Genomic DNA, 19,203 nt, shown 5'->3' on the forward strand with positions numbered 1-19,203 from the left:
GAATGAAGCCGCCATGGAGAGTAGCGAGAATTCTCGTGCCGTAGGTGGGTCACCAGGAGATCGAAGTTTCTCGGAGGTTCTCTTAGGTTGTAGCTGGTGCTGACCGATGAATTTCACTGGCTCATTGGGGGAAAAAAAACGTAAGCAGTAGTTTCCAGAACCAAGGATAACCGACCGGTAATGTTAAATGTCCGCCAAGCTTCACAGCCGTGTATCTCTGGCTTCTTAAAAGTTGTCTCCACTCCTTCTCCCTCATTCTTCTGCAGTTGTATAGGGCTCTGGTGAGACCACATCTGGACTATTGTGTACAGTTTTGGTCTCCTAATTTGAGGAAGGACATCCTTGTGAATGAGTCAGTGCAGCGTAGGTTCACGAGACTGATCCGTGGGATGGCCGGACTGTCATATGAGGAAAGATTGAAAAGACTAGGCGTGTATTCACTGGAGTTTAGAATGATGAGGGGTTCCTTATAGAAACATGTAAAATTATAAAAGGACTAGCGAAGCTAGATGCAGGAAAAATTTTCCCAATGTTGGGCGAGTCCAGAACCAGGGGCCACAGTCTTAGAATAAAGGGGAGGCCATTTAAGACTGAGGTGAGAAAAAACTTTTTCACCCAGAGAGTTGTAAATTTGTGGAATTCCCTGCCACAGAGGGCAGTGGAGGTCAAGTCACTGGATGGATTTAAGAGAGAGTTAGATAGAGCTCTAGGGGCTAGTGGAGTCAAGGGATATGGGGAGAAGGCAGGCACGGGTTATTGATTGGGGATGATCAGCCATGATCACAATAAATGGCAGTGCTGGCTCGAAGGGCCGAACGGCCTCCTCCTGCACCTATTTTCCATGTTTCTATGTTTCTCCCACCCTCCTCCCCTCTTTTAAAGAACTTACCGTACACTGTGCGACTGCCGGCAACTTGACAGTGTCCGGCAGTCCGCTGAAAAATCGCCTAAGTGGGACAGGCCATTTAGTCCTCTTCCATCCTGGGTCAGGGCCATCGGACATCAAAGCAGTGAATGATGTAATAACTTCACAAAAACTACTAGTTTAGAGATACAGTGCACACCGCTCTCCCCCATCTGGACAGCCAGAAGGGGGGCTACGTGAGGATGCTGTTCATAGACTTCAGTTCAGCCTTCAACACGATAGTCCCCACCAGACTGGCCGGGAAGCTAATGGAATTGGGGCTCAACACCTCCCTGTGTGCCTGGGTCCTGGACTTTCTCACCGCCAGGCCCCAGGTAGTCAAGATGGGAGGGAACACATCGAAGTCCCTCATCCTGAGCACAGGATCACCCCAGGGTTGCGTCCTCAGCCCCCTATTGTACTCCCTGTACACACATGACTGTGTGGCTAGGTTCAGCTCCAACTCAATAATTATGTTTGCTGATGACACTGTGGTGGTGGGCCTGATCTCAGACAACGATGAGAAGGCCTACCGGGAGGAGGTGGCTGATCTAGCACTCTGGTGCCAGGATAACAGCCTCCTCTTGAACATCAAAAAAACAAAGGAGCTGATCATGGACTTTAGGAGGGCACATCATCCGAGGACGTACACTCCATTGAGGATAAATGGGGATCCTGTGGATAGGGTGAACTGTTTTAAATATCTGGGAGTCCACATCTCCGAGGATATGACATGGACATCACACGCCTCAGCACTCGTGAGTAAGGCAAGGCAGCGCCTTTACCACCTCAGGCAATCCTCCAGTGCTTCTACGCAGCGGCTGTGGAAAGCATCTTGTCCGGGAACATTACCATCTGGTTTGGGAATTGCTCTGCCAAGGACAAGAAGGCTCTGCAGAGAGTAGTGCGTTCGGCCGAACGCACTATGGGAACTTCACTCGCCCCCCTGCAGGAACTATACATCAGGAGGTGCAACTCCAGAGCCAACAATATCATGAGAGACCCCTTCCACCCCTGCAACGGACTGTTCCAGCTGCTACGGTCAGGCAAACGCCTCCGTTGCCATGCGGTGAGAACGGAGAGGTTGAGAAAAGAGTTTCTTCCCAGAGGCCATTCGGACTGTAAACGCCTATCTCACCAGGGACTAACCCTACTGAACGTTTTTCCTTCCATTATTTATTATGTAAAAGAATATGTGTGTTATGATTGTGTTTATAGTTTGTTTGGTTGTTTGTCTTTTGCACAAAAGTCCGCGAGCATTGCCACTTTCATTTCACTGCACATCTCTTAAAGAGAAGGGATATGGGGAGAAGGCAGGAATGGGGTACTGATTGTGGATGTTCAGCCATGACCTCAGTGAATGGCAGTGCTGTATCGAAGGGCCAAATGGCCTACTCCTGCACCTATTGTCTATTGTCTATCGGCAGGAGAATGGGGTTTAGGAGGGAGAGATAGATCAGCAATGATTTGAATGGCGGAGTAGACTTGATGGGCCGAATGGCCTAATTCTGCTGCTAGAACCGTTCTTGTCCGCTCAATCTGCCTGTGTGGCCAATTTTCAGAGAAGCGTTCGGTAGGTTTACAACGCCACAGCTAATGGATTACAAGTTACACAGAAGCTGAGTCACAGGTCTCCAAGTTCAGCTCTGATCACCAGGTTACCACACACACACGCACACATACACGTAGCTGCCATGTGTATGTCAACATTACACTTGAGCGTGATGCGGAATGATAGAATATTAATGCCAGGCAGCTGCAAACCCCACAGAATTTAAACCAGGAAGCAAACGTTCCCTTCAGCCAAAACAAAAATACACCAAACACTTTTTTTTAAAAAGTGCCTCAAGTTACTTTACTCTTTTTTTTAAATCAAAAATATTTATTCAAATATTAAAATAGTATTCACAACACACAAAAACACAGTACCCACCACCCTAGTACAATAGACAATAGACAATAGGTGCAGGAATAGGCCATTCGGCCCTTCGAGCCAGCACAGCCATTCAATGTGATCATGGCTGATCATCCCCAATCAGTACCCCGTTCCTGCCTTCTCCCCATATCCCCTGACTCCGCTATTTTTAAGAGCCCTATCTAGCTCTCTCTTGAAAGCATCCAGAGAACCTGCCTCCACCGCCCACTGAGGCAGACAATTCCACAGACTCACCATTCCCTGTGAGAAAAAGTGTTTCCTCGTCTCCGTTCTAAATGGCTTAGCCCTTGTTCTTAAACTGTGGCCCCTGGTTCTGGACTCCGCCAACATCGGGAACATGTTTCCTGCCTCTAGCGTGTCCAAGCCCTTAACAATCTTATACGTTTCAATGAGATCCATACAAGACAAACAAATGATACTAACTATACTACAATCCTTGTCCAGGATTGAATGTCTTACCTCTTGGATCGCCGCAGTCGGGCCCGGCTGAGAAAATGTGACATGGAGATGTTTGACAGCGCAGACCACAAGCTGGAGTCGGACATGGTGGTGGTGCAGACGAGAACGCTTCAGTTCACTCCGGCAACAGAGATGGCTCTTCCACGACTCAGCTGCTGGGTGGCGACTCTTCCAACAAGCCTCCGGTGGCAAGCATCGCCCCGGCGTTTCCAGATCAGCCCAGCCCAAGAGCTGTGCTGCTTTTGTTTTTTTGAACGTCTGCCCACACACAAAAAACCCTGGTCCAAGTCAAACAAACTTCTCCGACAACACTCACTGCGCTGCGCTTGGCTTTTAAAGGGGACACACTTTGTTCCTTAGGTCGACAGACACGAAATGCTGTGGAGTCACTCAGTGGGGGTCAGGCAGGGGACATCTCTCTGGAGAGACGGGATATTATATGGGTGGTGTTTTCGGGTCGAGACCCCCGTCTTGGGGCACTTTGTTTGTTTCACTATTGCTCGTGTTATCCCGCAAGCGATCTCCCGGAGTCCAGTTACAGTGGTGGAGAGAGGCCACGCTGCACTAACACAATGCCACACACACACATACACAGTCGGAGACACCCCCTCTCGGCGTTTGGTCACACACACACACACACAAGGTAAGTAAATCATCTATCCGGAGTTTACCATTCCGTGCAGTCAGGAGGGAGCCACCTGTGAACAACAGCACCTGAGGCTCAAGCAGAAGTTCACAAACTTCATCCTCATTTCTGGCTTCAAATATCGCAAGTTTTACAAGGATCTCAAGTTAAATAGACAAAGCTAACCCCACCCCTCCTCCCCGAAAACGCATTTCATTTATTTCCCCTTAGGCTACTCCTGCACACTCACACCGCAAACCCTCGACTGCTTTCAGTACAACAAAGGTTGCTCTCAGTGTCGGGCAGGTAAAGATAATTACAGTAGAGGAACAGGAGACCACACAGCCAGCACTGGGACTCCTGGTCCAAGTACAAGCCCAGGCATGGTTATACAATGCGTATCACAGAGGTCCCTCTATTATTATCCCCATGGGTATATATACACATACATAACACACGTTTAGCTTTTTGCTGCCAACCTGGTCCTTCTGCAGGGAGACAAAAATGCTGGAGAAACTTAGCGGGTGAGGCAGCATCTATGGAGCGAAGGAAATAGGCGACGTTTCGGGTCGAGACCCTTCTTCAGACTGAAGAAGGTTTTCAATCCTTCTGCAATGTGCCTTGCAGCCTGTATTTTGAGTTATGATTGGTTGATTGATTGATACATTGTTGTCATAAGATCATAAGTGATAGGAGTAGAATTAGGCCATTCGGCCCATCAAGTCTGCTCCGCCATTCAATCATGGCTGATCTAACTTTCCCTCCTAACCTTCTCCCCATAACCCCTGACACCCATACTAATCAAGAATCTATCTGTCTCTGCCTCAAGTATATCCACTGACTTGGCTTCCACAGCCTTCTGGGGCAAATAATTCCACAGATTCACCACCCTCAACTCAGAGTGTACTTGTCCCGTGTCATGTGAAGGTGAAATTCTTTGTTTTGCATCCAGTGCAGATGCTTCCCGATTTACGATGCTTCGACTTGCGATATCTCCCGACTTTACGCGGGCAGCGGCCGTGAGCCGCACGTCACTGCCGGACACGTCATCACATTGTATTAAATGCGTTTTCGACTTCCGATATTTTCGATTTATCGGAAAGTAACCCCATCATAGGTCCACATGACTTGGCCTCTGCACAGCCATTCTATGATCATGGGCAAAAGTATCCCGTACCTGCCTTCTCTCCATCCACAGATTCACCACAAGGGCCCATCTAACTCCCTCAGAGAACTGGCCTACCCTTGTGGCAGAGAGTTCCAGAGATTCACACCACTCTGTGCGTGAAAAAAGTTCTTCTCATCTCGGTTTTGATTTTTCCCCTTTCCAGCTGTGACCCCTTGATGCTCCCCATCGGGATCCTTACGAACCCTTAAGATTTTGTGTTTCTATAAGATCCCCTCTCAATCTTCTAAATTTTAGAGAGTATAAACCAAGTCTATCCATAAGACTTTCTTCATAAGACAGTCCTGACATCCCAGGAATCAGTCTGGTGAACCGTCTCTGCACTCCCTCTATGGCAATAATGTCCTTCATCACATTTGGAGACCAAAACTGTACGCAATACTCCAGGTGTGGTCTCACCAGGGCCCTGTACAACTGCAGTAGAACCTCCCTGCTCCTATCCTCAAATCCTTTTGCAATGAAAGCCAACATACCATTCGCTTTCTTTACTGCCTGCTGCACCTGCATGCCTACCTTCAATGACTGGTGTACCATGACACCCAGGTCTCGCTGCATCTCCCCCTTTCCCAATCGGCCACCATTTAGAGGCAGTTGTACGCAGGTATGCAAAGAGCCGCCGCCTAAAGGGCGCCGACAACGTTGCAAAATGTGTTCAACACGGTCCCGGAGGCGGATGCAAAATGCTGGAGTAACTCAGCGGGAGAGTCAGCATCTCAGGAGCAAAAGGAATGGGTGACGTTTTGGGTCGAGACCCTTCTTCAGATTGAGAGTCAGGGGAGAGGGAGGCACAGAGATATGGAAGGGGAAGGTGTGAAAACACAGATCAAAGGTGACTATGTTCAGGGAAAATGTACTCCCGATGGTCCCTCTTCCTTCTCCTCCCCGCCTCCGTGTCCCTCTTTATTCTCTGCGGCCCCCCGATCTTGCTGAGTCCTTCTTGTGGGTTCTTTATAGACAATCAATAGACAATAGGTGCAGGAGTACGCCATTCGGCCCTTTGAGTGTGATCATGGCTGATCATCCCCAATCAGTACCCCGTTCCTGCCTTCTCCCCATATCGCGTGACTCTGTTATCTTTAAGAGCTCTGTCTAGCCCTCTCTTGAAAGTATCCAGAGAACCAGCCTCCTCCGCCCTCTGAGTCAGAGAATTCCACAGACTCACAACACTCAGTGTGAAAAAGTTCTTCCTCATCTCCGTCTAAATGGCTTACCCCTTATTCTTAAACTGTGGCCCCTGGTTCTGGACTCCCCCAACATTGGGAACATGTTTCCTGCCTCTAGCGTGTCCAAACCCTGAATAATCTTATATCTTTCAATAAGATACCCTCTCATCCTTCTAAGAGTATACTCCAGAGTATACAAGCCCAGCTGGTCCATTCTATCAACAAATGACAGCCTTGCCATCCCAGGAATTAACCTGGTGAACCTACTATGATGCACTCCCTCAATAATGTCCTTCCTCACATTGGGAGACCAAAACTGCACACAATACTCCAGGTGTGTTCTCACTAGAGCCCTGTACAACTGCAGAAGGACCTCTTTTCTCTTTAAGGTGCTGAATGGGAGGTGTAAGGTTTGATGGCTTCCCACCCAATTGCAAGCTACCTACTTGTGGTTTGGGAAAAGAGGGGTGGGCTAAAAATTGGCGTTGAGCAGACATCCAAACTTCTCCTTGGAGGAGACCTAGTCAGATATATCTGTGGACACCATGGGAAGCCAGAGAAGAAGTTGCAGGAGCCCTGGCTGAGGTGTAACTAAATGCTGGAGTAACTCAGCGAGTCGGGCACCATCTGTGGAGAAAAAGAATCGATGGCATTTTGGGTCAAGATCCTTCTTCAGAAGCATTGCTATACGCTGGTGTGGTGACGGGAGACTGGAGGATGGCAGAATTCTCTTTACTTCACACAATTCCTCTCCATACTGAAAAACTCATTCTTTTTATTTCTTGCACATCTGAAAATCCTACTTCACTTTAACCTTTCCATGACCGCTTCAAATTGGGATCGGATCCGATTAGAAAGTTATTTCATTGGAAGCCAACTATCCATCGGGACTGCTGCTTTAGGTTTCACCGTTGCCTTCAGGAAGACGGTACAGGAGCCTGAAAACTGTAACGTCCAGGTTCAGGAACATTAGGCCATCAGGCTATTAAACACAGCATCAAATAAGCTCTGAGCTACAACAGACTATTATTATTATTATTGCACTATATTTGTTTATTGAGTATGTGTGAATGTGTGTATACACACACTGAACTTATTTTTCTTTCTCCCGTTATGTACTATGCTTACATACTCTGTTGTGCTGCAGCAAGCAAGAATTTCATTGTCCTATCTGGGACACATGGCGATAAAACACCCTTGAATTGACTCTTGACTCTTGAGATTTAGATTTGCAGAGAATTGCGGACACAGCCCAGACCATCACACAAATCAATCTCCCTTCCATTGACTCCATCTACACGTCACGCTGCCTCGGCAAGGCCAGCAGCATAATCGGGGGCCAGTCTCACCGCAGTCACTCCTTCTTCTCCCCTCTCCCATCAGACAAGATGTATAGAAGTCTGCAAAGGCGCTCCTCCAGATTCAGGGAGTTTCTTCCCAGCCGTTATCAGGCAACAAAAGCTCTTTGTTTGCATGCTAACCAGTCAATAGAAAGACTATACATGATTACAATCAAGCTGTCCACAGTGTACAGATACATGATTTAGTGCAAGATAAAGTCCAGTGAGGTTCAATTATAGATAGTCCGATGGTCTCCAATGAGATAGATTGCTAACATTCACAGTACAGCATTTGAATGGGATAACCAGATCAATAGTGAGTTTATATACCAAGGTGAAAGGATCATCATTAAAAGTATTTGAATAACTGTTTAAAAATGTAAATACATATTAAAATAATAGAGAAACATCTGAGCTGTCGTAAGACTCAATCAAAATGTAAGTATGGTTTTCTTGTACATATAGATATATAGAAACATGCCCTCCCCCCCCCCCCCCCCCCCCAACCTCCCATCAAACCTGGCAATGGCTTTTCCCCCTCCTCCTCCAATGTGTGTGGATGCACAATTCACAAATTTCCCATCCCCAAGATGAACAAGATCTGAAGAAGTCTCGACCCAAAACATCCTTCTATCCAGAGAATCTGCCTGACTTACTCCAGCATTTTTATTCGGTGTAAGCCAGCATCTGCAGTTCCTTCCTACCTACACATTGACAATCTCCAACTCTTTACCCTTTCAGGCTCACACCCGTCTCCACATCTCTGGCCTTTGTCCAACAATGGTGGTGGATCTGTGGAATTCATTGCCACAGAAGGCTGTGGACGACAAGTCAATGGATATTTTTAAGGCGGAGATAGATAGATAGATTCTTGATTAGTAAGAGTGGCAGTTGTTATGGGGAGAAGGCAGGAGAGTGGGGTTAAGAGAGAGAGATAGATCAGCCATGATTGAATGGTGGAGTAGACTTGATGGGTCGAATGGCTTAATTCTACTCCTATCACTTATGAACATGAACCCCCCTATCAAATAACCCCATCTCCTGTGTTCACCTCTTATCAGCTGTGCTCTGTCCTGCCCCTCCTCTCTCCCAGCTTTCTTTCCACCCCACCCCAGTCCAATCTATCAGAAGAAGGGTCCCGATTCAATAGACAATAGACAATAGGTGCAGGAGGAGGCCATTCGGCCCTTCAAGCCAGCACCGCCATTCAATGTGATCATGGCTGATCGTCCCCTATCAATAACCCGTGCCTGCCTTCTCCCCATATCCCTTGTCTCCACTAGCCCCTAGAGCTCTATCTAACTCTCTCTTAAATCCATCCAGTGATCTGGCCTCCACTGCCCTCTGTGGCAGGGAATTCCATAAATTCACAACTCTCTGGGTGAAAAAGTTTTTTCTCACCTCAGTCTTAAATGACCTCCCCTTTATTCTAAGATGACTCCGCTATCTTTATGTTTAGGTTAGAGATACAGTGTGGAAAAGGGCCCTTTGGCCCACCGAGTCCACAAAGATCAGCGATCACCCAGACGCTGGTTCTATCCTACACACCAGGGACATTTTACACATGTCATGCAACCTACAAACCTGTACGTCAGGTTTGGAGTGTGGGAGGAAACCAAAGCACCCGGTGAAAACCCACCAGGTCACGTTGAAAACGTACAAACTCCGTATAGGCATGAGAGGAATAGAACGGGTAGATGCACAGTCTCTCGCCCAGAGTCAGGGAATCGAGGATCAGAGGACATAGGTTCAAGGTGAAGGGGAAAAGATTTAATAGGAATCCGAGGGGTAACTTTTGGAACGAGCTGCCAGAGGAGGTAGTTGAGGCAGGGACTATCCCATTGTTTAAGAAACAATCAGACAGGTAAGAGTCAAGAGTCAAGTCAGGACTGTTTGGATGGGACATTACTTGCTGCAGCATAACATAATATGTGAATATATAGACATTGTATATAATGGGGAAAAAAAAAGAAAAGGCATGGATAGGACAGGTTTGGAGGGATAAGGGTCAAACGCAGGCAAGTGAGACTAGTGTAGCTGGGACATTGTTGGCCGGGGTGGGCAAGTTGGGCCGAAGGGCCTGTTTCCACACTGTATCACTCTATGACTCTATGACCTGCAGTCAGGATGGAACCCGGGCCTCTGGTGCTGTAAAGCAGCAACTCTACCGCAGTGAATTAAACATCTACAGCAGTAGGGATGACGGATCATTGGCATCCAATGAAATAACTTTCTAATCCGATCCAATCCCAATTTTCAGCACTAATATGCTGTACTTTGCATCAAAACCATAACTGTGGAATTAAATTCAGAGTTTTTCCAAATGTTTGTTTTACTTTTGAAAATGAAAACTTGTCAATGTTCTGCTGGATGTTGCTGCAACAAAAAATAATAACATTTCAATCCAAAAACAAGAACGAAATTACTCTGCAGACAATGATAATAGGCCTTCATCAACTGAGTCAGTCTGTTTAGTAATTCAAAGCACCCAGGCAATTATATTGCAATTGGATCATAGCTTTCATCTTGTTCTGTTATTATAGTTTTAGCCCGTTTTAAACTCAGTTCCACATTTTCTACTGCTGGAGCTGAACCCCAACGTTCAAGTAAGGGTGGTTCTGTGACGCAGCGGTAGAGTTGCTGCCTTAGAGCACCAGAGATCTGGGTTTGATCCTGCATACGGGTGCTGTCTGTGCCGAGTTTGTACGTTCTATAGCCTGAGAGGTTGAGCAGCCTAGGATTTTATTCCTTCGAGAGCAGGAGGTTAAAGGGTGATCTTATAGACGTGCATAGAATAATGAGAGAATAGATGAGATGAATACACCCCATGAGTGTATTCACTCCCCGCGGGTCCCTGGAGGGAGACCGCTTTTCAGGGCTCTCGCAACGGCGACTTCCCCCGCCCGAGTTGCGGGGTTGAAGAGCTCCTGGAGCGGGGCCTTACATCCCCGCCCCGAGCGGCTTGGAATGGCTGCGGGACTCTGCGAGCGCACGCCGGGGGCTCTAACACAAAGACCCGGTGTGCGACCTCGCACCACCCGGCGTGGCTTTAATGGCCGCGGGACAATTGCCATCGCCAGCCGGGGCCTTTGACTTTGACTCTGACATCGGGGGGGGGGAGAGTGCAGTGGAGAGATAAGTTTATTTGGCCTTCCATCACAGCGATGTGATGGATGTTTATGTAAATTATGTTGTGTCTTGGGTCTATGTGTCTGTAATGTATGGCTGCAGAAACGGCATTTCGTTTGGACCTCAAGGGGTCCAAATGACAATTAAATGTATCTTGTAAGGGGAGTGAAGACCAGGTTTAAGGTGAGATGATCATATTGAATGGCGGTGCTGGCTCGAAGGGCCGAATGGCCTACTCCTGCACCTATTTTCTATGTTTCTATGAGAGGAAGTTTGTACGTTCTCCCCGTGACCCGCGTGTGTTTTTTTTCTCCGGGATCTCCGGTTTCCTCCCACACTCCAAAGACGTCCAGGCTTGTAGGCCGATTGGCTTGTTGTAAATGTAAATTGTCCCTCATGTGTGTAGGATAGTGTTGGTGTGCTGGGATCACTGGTCAGCACGGACATGGTGGGCCGAAGGGCCTGTTTCCGTGCTGTATCTCTAAAAGTAAACTGAAGTGACCCACCCTCTTGTTAATGGAGCTGCAGGTCAGCACAAACAGCATCCCTGGAGGGAAATGGACTCAGGATACCTTTGGGTCAGTATGCCCTCTTCAGACTGAAGGGTCCCACCTGAACCATCATGTTCATAAGATATAAGCAGAATTAGGCCACTCGGCCCATCAAGCCTATTCTCTATTTTTCTATGTCTGTGTTTCTAAATCTTCCTTATTTAAAACGGATGACTAGCTTAGTGACTTGGGGGTGGGCACGGTGGCGCAGCTGGTAGAGCTGATGCCTCACTGCGCCAGAGACCCGGATTCGATTCTGATCTCCGTTGCTGTCTGTGTGGAGTTTGCACGTTCTCCCTGTTTCCTCCAGGTGCTCGTGGTTTCCTCCCCACACCCCAAAGACGTGCGGGCTTGTAGGTCAGTAAATAAAACTACAAGTATAATCCCCGGTTCAGTAGAGAATGCACAGAAACAGCCCAGTGAGTTTATATACAAGAATGGCCAGTTTTGGGGCACCGTTCCCCAGTCCCCCAGCTGCCGCAAAGGCCCGTTGCAGCCGTCACCTCCGTCCGGATCGTCCCGTGAACTGTCGTCCCTCTCCTCGCCCGGCCCAACTCCAGCCCACGTGACCCACGGATTGCCCCCCCCCCCCACCCTGCAGCTGACCTTGAGGAAGTAATGTTGTAATCTATCTCCTTGCTTATTCTGAGAAAGTAAATGCACCATGTCCACACACACAACACACATACAGGCGGTGCGTGCTACACTGAAAGACAAAAAGTCTAACTGGTTCTGTGTGCAGAGACCCTGGGGGAACTGCCGGTGCCCATCACAATAGTATTTCCTGGATTAAAAAGAAAAGAGGAATGAATCAAGCAAGAAGTGTACGAACCTATCATTTAATTAAGGATACAAACTGCAGCCTATGATTCCTGGAACACAGGGAGGTGGGATTCTCATGTAGGCATTGTTAGTTGATTGGGATAGGGAAGAGTTGGGCCGGAAGAGCCTGTGTTTCCATGCTGTATCACTCTATGACCCTCCTGTAATAGATTCCCAGTGAACAGATTGCTGGTGGGGAACCAACCCAGAAGGTCTCGATAGAGCTCTTAAAGATAGCGGAGTCAGGGGATATGGGGGGAAGGCAGGAACGGGGTACTGATTGTGGATGATCAGCCATGATCACAGTGAATGGCGGAGCTGGCTAGAAGGGCCTACTCCTGCACCTATCGCCTATTGTCTCGTATTAGTCAATACAAGTGCCATTAGGACTAGCTTCTACAAGCATAATCCATACTATGTTTGAGTAAAGCAGGATTGCAAACTGTAAAAATTACTACAACAGGGGTTCCCAACCTTTTTCGTCCCGTTTACCCCTGGCAACTTTAATAGCACACGACAATGTCATTTCACTTATTTCTGAACAACTAATGATGAACAGATACCGGTATACCAGAACCAAACACAGTCAGTCAATGAGAAAAAATATGTACAGATAACCCCAGTTTGGGAACCCTTGTACTAGAACATCTTGTCGCTGTATGTCGTTGTCATACAGTGTACATACACTGTATGTACTTGTCACTCTATGTCATGTTGTCACTTGCAGGTGGAGCACCAAGACAAATTCCTTGTATGTGAATACTTGGCCAATAAACTTATTCATTAATTCATTCATTCAAAACATCTATTACCGAAGCTCAGTCAAGAAAAGCCTGAGATTTTCTTCTGCTTTGGCATTTCCAAAGGTTAGGCAATATTTCATCCAGCTGAGCAGTCTGGCCGTGCAGTTCTATGGGATCTATCTGCTGAGGTTAATTACTAAATAGTGATTTTGTGCTGCTTCATCCTCCGACTGTGCTGTTGACAGGTTGCCGGCCAGTTGCTAAGGTTGCTGAGAGGGGAATGTTGCACGAAGAGGGGGGAGGGTTGGTAAAATGCCTCGTGGGGTTGTTTGTGAAATTGAAGTGTTGTCTGTGCCTGCCTGCTTGCCTGCCAGCCGATGAACTAATTGCTTCCAAAAAGATGCACTATGAAATGTTCACCGTGCCTTGTAGATTGTGTATATTCTGCCTTTCCTTTAAAGCGCAAAAATAGAAATGACAGTAGTCCATCCGACTGTGGCGAATATTCATGACCAAGGGGGGCCTACTTAGAAATGCCCTTCGCAACCATGGATGGAAATGTTTGTTGTTCTTTAGCTTTTCATCCGTAACTTGATGCAGTTATTTCAACGATGGATTTTTCACAACAGGGAAAAAGCCACCGTTAGGATCGCTGGCTGCTCTCACTAATGATCATTGGGGACATCAGATCTTGCTTAAAACACAAGGTCATTTTAGACAAAGAGCAACCATGGGAAGATAAAGTTGCTTAAGGTGCGCAGTACTTTAAGCTGCAGATACGATCGTGGCATTTAAGAGGCACTTAGACAGGCATGTGGATATGGATGGGAATGGAGGGAGAGTGGGAGAGATAGATTTATTGGAGGTGCAAGGGGAAAAAAAGTGCTGGAGTAACTCAGCAGATCATGCAGCATCTCTAGAGAACACAGATCAATGATGTTTCTGGTTAGGACCCATCCCCGGTCTCTGAACATCACCAATTCAGTTCCCCACAGATGCTGCCTGACCCGCTGAGTTATTCCAGCATATCAAAGTCAAAGTCAAAGTATCCTTTATTGTCATTCAGACCTTTCGGTCTGAACAAAAATGTAGTGCCTTGCAGTCATACATATAATAAAATTAACAAAAATACACAATAAAGACAAATTTAACATCCACCACAGTGAGTTCACCAGGCACATCCTCACTGTGATGGAAGGCAAAAGTCTTAAAGTCTTTGTCTCTTCCCTCCTTGTTCTCCCTCTGCGCTGAGGCGATCCAGGCATCCGATGTTGTGACCCCGCCGGGTGATGGTAAGTAAGTCAGTCCCACGGCTGAATCCGAGCTCCGCGAACGGGCCGGTTCAAACTCCGTGGACCGGGCGGTCGAAGCTGCCACCCTCCAGTCCAGCGGACGAAACTGTTGTTGCCTGAGCTCCGGAAAAACAGGTCACCAACCTGTGACCTGCGAGCTCCCGACGATGTCATCCACTGGGCCCGCAGCCAAGCCTCCGAAGTCAGGTCACCGCCGCCGGAACGCCGCCACAGCCCTGAAGTCAGACCACCACCGGAACGCTGCAAAAGTCCCGAAGTTGGGTCGCCACCGGAACGCGAGAACGCCGCCACAGCCCCGAAGTCGGGCCGCCGCTACCGGAACGGCGCCACAGCTCCAAAGTCGAGACCGCCAGCTCCGCTATTAGGCCTCAGCGCAGACGGAGACGGAGACGGGGGATACGACAAGAAAAAGTCACATCCCCCCGAAGGAAGGGACCAAAAACATGTTTCTCCCCCCACCCCCACACACATACACAATAAACTAAAATTAACTAAAACAGGACAAAAGAAAACAACAAAAAAAAGAAAAAATAGACGGAGAGTCACAGCTGCTAAGGCAGCAGCGCCACTTCTAGTTTCTTTTTTAAAGATTAGTTTGGCACAAACATTGTGGGCATCCCCCCACATTCCAAAGACGTAAAGGTTTGTAAGTCAATTGGCTTGGTATAAATGTAAAATTATCCCTAGTGTGTGCAGGATAGTGTGGGGGTCGCTGGTCAGTTCGGACTCGGTGGGCCGAAGGGCCTGTTTCCAGGCTGTATCTCTAAACTAAAAGTAAACTAAACAAATCACTACCCAAAAAAATGTGAGATTTGGAATAAAATTGACTCGTATGTAATTTATGTTGGAATGAAGAAATAAACAGAAAGTGTGAAAGAAACATCAAATGGTGTCAAATTTCTAATGACGAGATACAGAGGGCCGATTAGAGCTGGTAGAGCCACTGCCTCACAGCAGCAGAGACCCAGGTTCGATCCTGACCTCAGGGGCTGTCTGTGTGGAGTTTGCACGTTCTCCAAGTGGCCATGTGGGTTTCCTCCAGGTGCTCCGGCTTTCTCCCACGTCCCAAAGGGTCTGCAGGCTAATTGGCTGCAGTAAGTTGCCCCCTAAAGTGTAGGGAGTGGACAAGAATGCGGGTTAGCATTGAAATAGTGTGAACGGGTGATCGATGGTCATCGTGGATATGGTGGGCCGAAGGACCAATTTCCATGCTGTATCTTTCGATCAATCGATCAATTTGGAGACGTTGTCTCTGCGTTCATGGGGTTGGCAGCCAGCACTGAATTCTCCTTTGTTATTCATGAAAGCAATTTATTAGACTTTGCTAATAAAGGACATTGAAGTACTTTCTTTGACTTTTCTAAGAAAGCAAAGACTACTCATTTCAGGTAGTCCTTGCTTTCTCCCTCTTTCCCCTCCCCTTCCCAGCTCTCCCACAGCTCACTGTCTCTGCCTCTTCCTTTCTTCTTCCCGCCCCCATCAGTCTGAAAAAGGGTCTCGATCCGAAATGTCACCTATTCCTTCGTTCCATAGATGCTGCCTCACCCGCTGAGTTACTCCAGCATTTTTGTCTACCTTCGATTTTTCCAGCATCTGCAGTTCTTACTTAAACAAAGTAATTTATTAAGTTATTTTATCAGGAGTGACAAAGTGATCGACTGCTGATAGTTTACAGCCGAGGACAACGTTGGACATTGATGCAACAAGTTTGTAACGTGGGGTTCAATGGGAAAAGACGGCTCGTGTGACAGAAGAACACATTACCGACTGTACTCTAGGCACCTCTCTGCACTGCAGAGGTCCCATGCAGAAATTTACAAAGCTCATCGCAGATAGTTATTAGTGGATAAAGCAGCACAACAGTCAGGTCAATTCATAAGTTCTAGGAGCAGAATTAGGCTATTCGGCCCATCAATTCTAGTCCACCATTCAATCATGGCTGATCTATCTTCCCCTTTCAACCCCATTCTCCTGCCCTCTCCCCATAACCACTGACAAATTTGGAGACCAAAACTGCACACAATAGTCTAGGTGTGGTCTCACTAGGGCCCTGTTCAACTCAGAAGGACTTCTATACTCAACTCCTCTTGTTATGAAGGCCAACATGCCATTAGCTTTCTTCACTGCCTGCTGTACCTGCATGCTTACTTTCAGTGACTGATAAACAAGGACCCCCAGATCCCGCTGTACTTCCCCTTTTCCCAACTTGACACCATTCAGATAATAATCAGCCTTCCTGTTTTTGCCACCAAAGTAGATAACCTCATATTTATCTACATTAAATTGCATCTGCCCACTCACCCAACTTGTCCAAGTCACCCTGCATCCTCATAGCGTCAGTTCAGCTTAGTTTGTTGTCACATGTACCGAGGTACAGTGAAATGTTTCTGTTGATTATATGAAGATACACTAGTCCCACCTCCCTGTGTTTGACCCAAATCCCTCTAAACCTATCCTATCCATGTTCCTGTCCAAATGTTTCTTAGTCAACAAAATGTGAACAATAACATTCCCATTTTCACAATATAATGTGAACTTTATAGAATAAAATCTGAAATAAAAAATCTTGAACCATGAACTGTTACCATCACACTGCCAGGACGTTGTTCAAAGCCCCCCATTATTGTTCCTCAGCTACGGAACTTTGCATCTTCCCAAGCTCTGACCTCAATGTGACCCCAGGACACTGCTCTGAGTCTGTGTAGAAAAACAAAGTGCTGGAGATACTCAGCGGGTCAGTCCATAAGATCATAAGTGATTGGAGCAGAATTAGGCCATTCGGCCCATCATGTCTACTCCGCCAGTCAATCATGGCTGATCTATCTCTCCCCCCTAAAGGGCCTGTCCCACTTTCACGACCTAATTCACAACTTTTTTTACTCATGGCGATTTTTCATCAGGCTAGAAAAAACCGCCCTGACCTACTTGATGCCACGAGTACCTATGACTAGCATCACGACCTACCTACGATCTACCTACGACCTCGTGACGACCATGCTGCGTGAATTAGGTCGTGAAAATGGGACCGGCCCTTAACCCCATTCTCCTGCCTTCTCCCCATAACCCCTGACACCCGTACTAATCAAGAATCTATCTATCTCTGCCTTAAAAATATCCACTGACCTGGCTTCCACAGCCCTCTGTGGCAATGAATGCAACAGATTCAGCACCCTATATGTTATCCACCACCGTACATAATAATAATAACAACTTAATTTGTTTAGCACGTTTCATACTATTGGATGCAACCCAAAATGCTTTCCACATGAACACAGGTCAAAACAAAAATATAATTTAAAACAGTAAGAAGAGGCAGTTAATAGCATAAAAACATAATACATAATGTACTGAACTTTTTTGTTGTTGTCGTTCAATGCGGGTTTTACAGACGACGATGTTTACATATCTGTTCCCGATGCTGCAAGAAGGAATTTCATGTTCTGTTTCGGGTAACATGACTGGAAAACACTCTTGACATTCCTACACTGGCAGGCTTGGTGTTCCTGCTCATCACTCAACAGCTCTCTCCAGCTTCACTCTCCTCCCCTTCCCCCAGCTCCATCTGTCCAGCATCCATATACAGAGTTCTTAGGGATAGCGGAGTCAGGGGATATGGGGAGAAGACAGGAACGGGGTACTGATTGTGGATGATCAGCCATGATCACATTGAATGGCGGTGCTGGCTCGAAGGGCCGAATGGACTCCTCCTGCACCTATTGTCTATTGTCTATCCTTCACCTCTCCTCAATCCTCTAACCACCCTCTAGCTTCAGTCTCAACCCCCCCCACCCCCCTGGCCATCTCCCCTCTCACGTCGGACAAGAGGTACAGAAGTGTGAAAACGCACACCTCCAGATTCAGGGACAGTTTCTTCCCAGCTGTTATCAGGCAACTGAACCATCCTACCACAACCAGAGAGCGGTCCTGAACTTCTATTTACCTCATTGGTGACCCTCGGACTATTTTTGTGCGGACTTTACTGAACTTTATTTTGAACACAACGTTATTCACGTTATTCCCTTTATCGTGTATGTGTACACTGTGGACGGCTCGATTGTAATCATTTATTGTCTTTCCGCTGACTGGACAGCATGCAGCAAACACCGGCTGGCACAGTGGCGCTGTGGTAGAGTTGTTGCCTTACAGCGCCGGAGACCTGAGTTCGTTCCTGACTGTGGGTGCTGTCTGTGCGGAGTTTGTACGTTCTCCTGCGTGGGTTTTCTCCGAGATTTCCTCCCTCACTCCAAAGACGAGCATGTTTGTAGGTTAATTAGCTTGGTTCTACATGTAAAATTGTCCCTAGTGTGTGTAGGGTAGTGTTAATGTACGAGGATCACTGGTCGGTGTAGACGCGATGGACCGAAGGGCCTGTTTCCGTGCTGCATCTCTAAACTAAATGCTTGGTGCAGGTGAGAATAAACTAAACTGAACACAAACTCATCTGGATGTAGGGTTTCCACCCAAATGGTCAACAATTCCTCCCTCTCTCCCTCCATCCACAGATGCTGCTCGGCCCACTGATTGTTTCTTGCTGTAGATTCCAGCATCTGCTGTCACTGTTGGTTGATTCTTTACTGCCCAAACCTGACAGGAATATACAGAAAACACTGGAGTATCTCAGCGGGTCAGGCAGCATCTCTGGAGAACATGGACAGGTGACGTTTCACAGAGTGCTGGAGTAATGCCCCTGTCCCACTTAGGAAACCTGAGCTTCCCTACGGTTCGCAGAGGTTCCCGGAGGTTTTTGTCAGTCACCCTACCTGCTTTCACTACCTGCAACCGCAGAGAACCGCACGGAACCTTTGGGGCGCAAAGTCTCCAGAGGTTTCCGTTCAGGTTTCCTACTACAGGGGCAAGCTCAGCGGGTCAACCAGCACTGTGGAGAACATGGGGTGACGGCGCACAGAGTCCTGGAGTAACTCAGCGGGTCAGGCAGCATTTGGAGAAGTGGGGACATGACGTTTCACAGAGTGAGCTCACTCAGCGGGTCAGGCAGCATCTGTGGAGAACATGGATAGGTGACGTTTCACAG

At 47.4% G+C, this 19,203-nt stretch overlaps 1 protein-coding gene across 10 annotated transcripts in view; it reads right to left on the minus strand.

Annotated features, from left to right (window-relative positions):
• LOC129695115 (microtubule-associated serine/threonine-protein kinase 4-like) overlaps window positions 1-19,203 on the minus strand; it is a 462,908-nt gene that overhangs the window by 187,560 nt on the left and 256,145 nt on the right. For 2 of the 10 annotated variants that reach the window (XM_055631920.1, XM_055631914.1), the window contains exon 1: window positions 3,300-4,099. The exons of the other annotated variants lie outside the window; for them this stretch is intronic. In XM_055631920.1, the coding sequence (XP_055487895.1) occupies window positions 3,300-3,385 (86 nt within the window). In that variant the 5' untranslated portion in view covers window positions 3,386-4,099. Of the gene's footprint in view, window positions 1-3,299; window positions 4,100-19,203 lie in introns of those variants that run through there. 10 annotated transcript variants of the gene reach the window in all.

This window comes from Leucoraja erinacea, chromosome 3 (genome assembly GCF_028641065.1).
Source record: "Leucoraja erinacea ecotype New England chromosome 3, Leri_hhj_1, whole genome shotgun sequence".
Taxonomy (NCBI): domain Eukaryota; kingdom Metazoa; phylum Chordata; class Chondrichthyes; order Rajiformes; family Rajidae; genus Leucoraja; species Leucoraja erinaceus.